At 41.5% G+C, this 3,213-nt stretch overlaps 1 protein-coding gene across 2 annotated transcripts in view; it reads right to left on the reverse strand.

Moving 5' to 3' along the window:
• Positions 1-177: 177 nt before the first annotated feature.
• The window catches only part of LOC103357833 (paired box protein Pax-7-like), a 63,273-nt gene continuing 60,237 nt past the window's right edge, over positions 178-3,213 (reverse strand). For both annotated transcript variants that reach the window (XM_008282553.1, XM_008282552.1), the window contains exon 9: positions 178-3,189. In XM_008282553.1, the coding sequence (XP_008280775.1) occupies positions 3,074-3,189 (116 nt within the window). In that variant the 3' untranslated portion in view covers positions 178-3,073. The remainder of the gene's footprint in view (positions 3,190-3,213) is intronic.

Raw genomic sequence — 3,213 nt, forward strand, 5'->3', positions numbered from 1 at the left:
TCTTGACAATCCGACATAAAAGACGGTTTTACATTTAGTGTCGGATTATCGACTGTATTTGTGGGAAAAAAAAGAATAAGTGCTTCTTGTAACTCAGCTTTTAATCTCAACCTTCCTTTTCCATTCCACTGCCTTCAAACAACAACAACAACAACAAACCCAGTCAGCACAGCGCTGTGGTCTCGGTCCAGTTGTAGAGCTTTAATGAACAAACAGTTACGCCAGTGTTACACACACCAAGAGGCTGAGGGGAGTAAATGCCAATATAAATTTGTCACTAGTCTAATACTTCATACAGCAGAATAAATTATACTATGGTGAGATAAACACATGCCAAACTCAAAACTTAACAAAACAAGCAGAGAAAGGACCAAGAGGTGAACAGGAGGGGGTGGGAATAAAACATTATCTGTACATTTAATACTTCATGTTCTTCTTGGTTGAGGTTGGTTTGCTGTCAGTGAAAAAATATATTTACACAAGAAAGAAGGTTACTGATGTCCAAAGGGCTCTCATGGCTCTGTGTGGCGACGCAGGCGGACAACATTAGAAAAGTGATGATTGCAATGTGAATACGTGGACACCAGCATCCAGTGGAATGCAAATAAAACTCATCAAAACTCCGTAGTTCTGTTTCATGGCGTCATCTTAAAATCCACAATAGAATGATTCTGTGTCTCTCTGGAATGCCATCGAAAGCAGGAAAAAAACAAAAGTAAAAGAACTTTAACGCTGCATTTTGATCGTTCGCAGGTTATTAATGGATGGAATGATTCTGTTGAGCGTCAGTTTGTCCTCCAGCCCGTGAAGCGGTTTCCACAAAGCTCAGTGTGGTGGCATCCATCCAGCACCGGGGTTCCTCTCCTGAGCAGTGCAGCAGCTCCTGTGGAGGGCATGAAGGAGTGGAATGGTGTGGAGCTGACCTTGTGGTCAGGACAGTCCAGTTCTCTAGCAAAGCTTTTGTTCTTCACAATCAAAAAGGAATCCCGTCTGAAACTGGTTCATTTTTCAGAAATCTGTACGACTGTTTATGGAAGAAAAGGCTAATTTGTGTGGATGTTAACTGATAGTTTCTCAATGGGAAATTGTTTGAAAACCACATTTCTATTTTTAAGACAAAAAAAACAACTTTAATTGTTTGCTATAGTGCAAATGAAGCCTTTTCTGCAGATATCTGTAGATGTACAGGGGACATGACATAAAGCTCTTTCCTGTAAGTTTCATCGATGTAGTAAATGAGCACCAAAAAAGAGAAAATTTACTGTAAAAAAGAAATGCACAAAGGATAACTCAGGAGGTAAACATGATCAGCTTCTGCATTAGCTTATTGGAGTAAAGGAACTGATATAATATACCAAAGAGGAAGTTACAGGTCTGTAAAGGTACGTCTCTCTAACATAAGTCTGTTCAAAGTGAGCCTGGCCTGGTTCTAGTTGAAGGTACATAAAATCCATTATCTGAGCTTTTATCTTCATGAACTGATACGCTCAACCAACTCTAATAAACTCCAATTTAATTCTCAGCTCACTTTTTTAAAACCCAATTGTTTCAGACACAGGCCCTACAGAAGCATCCTGAACCATTCTTCGTTGTCATTCAGCAGTATTCTCAATATGAACATAAGAGAAACATAATCCACAGCTGTACTTTCCTAAGAAACACATTTAGCACATGAAGTAACACTCGTTAACTGAACACCGTTAGTGCTGATGTGATTGCATATGTGACCCAACAGAACCCAGTTCAGATCTACCACCACCTGTTTTATAGATAACTGCAAGGAGACATCACATGAGATATAATTAAAATAAATTCAAATGAAGAACAGAGAAGTGTTGGGATCCAAACCAAGTGGGGCGTGAACATCTGAACACTGAATGTCAGCTGCTTAATCAAGAGCCGGATCTCCAGCTACTGCCAAGCTCTCCAGGAGGTCTTACTGCTGGTGAGACGGGCTGCATACCAGGGTCAGGTCTTCAGGAATGGCTGAATCGATCCAGATCGATCTGGTGCAGAGGTGGTGATCTCCCTTTACACACTGACACCCATGTGAGCTGCCAGTAATCTGAGCTGCACCCAAATCAATTCAAACGTCGTTTAAAACTTGGTACAACACCGTCCAACCCGTCCAGCTGAGCTCGTTCTTAATGACAGCAGCTTAAAACACTGTTTTTGTGGAACCCAGTGTTTAAGATTCCGACCGCCCGTCTGAACGTGGTCAGAAATACAACACGTGGATCTGAGGTAGCGTTCATGACTCATAGGTTGTCTGACAACACAATCAGGAAAGTACGCCAATGAAATACCAGGAGGTGACTTGTGTTTCCTTAAGCTGCTTTCAGACCTCGTCTCAGGGAAATGTTTGTTAAACTGCATTGAATGTCCATTCACTGAGAGCATGGATGCAAACAAAGTTTCACTCCAGGTGACACGAATCGAGACAAAATGCATTTATGACACTTTAAAAATGATTTAACGTCTCCATAAAGTGTGTTCTGTCATTAGCCTGATGACTTTAATGTAAAAAAAGGGGAGATTTAGCTGTTTTTCTATTGCTTAAGTGTTTCACTGTGGACATCTTTGCATTTTAAAATCAGTCAGGAGCACATGGTGGTTTAAAATAAATCTCAGGTTTTGTGAAATGAATTGTCGATAGCTGGAGGTTACACTCAGGCTGATTGGCTTAGGTGGTAATTGTTTATATCACTCATTTATCATTATCCAGTAAAGCTGATGCTGCATATTGCAAAAATAACAACAAAGAAAAAAAACAATAAAAAGGTGCAAAAAACAGTTTTTTTTCGTAACACTTGATATCATGGTTGTGGTAACGGTTGGTCCCATGAGGAATGTTTCAAGCTTGGACAGCTACATTAGTCAATCTTTAAACCCTGAAGAACCAGAAACGTAAAATAAAGTTTTAAAAAAGCTAAATTTCAGCCCAACATATTGTCAATCTGCGACACACACTCACACCCACAGAGGCTGTCTGGAAGATCTGCACTGCAGGAGGAGGAGGTGTGGGTTGTGCTGGTGGCCCGGTGTCGTGCTGTTTGAATCTGTCAGGCGGGTGCTAGTAGGCCTGGCCGGTCTCCACTTGCAGCAGTCCCAGTACAGCTGAGTGGTCAGCCAGCTTCATCCTGCGCTGACTGGAAAGGCTGACGTTCTTTGCCAGGTAATCCACAGCAGCTGGAGAAGATGGAAGACAGGACA

This window comes from Stegastes partitus, unplaced genomic scaffold (genome assembly GCF_000690725.1).
Source record: "Stegastes partitus isolate 25-593 unplaced genomic scaffold, Stegastes_partitus-1.0.2 Scaffold276, whole genome shotgun sequence".
Taxonomy (NCBI): domain Eukaryota; kingdom Metazoa; phylum Chordata; class Actinopteri; family Pomacentridae; genus Stegastes; species Stegastes partitus.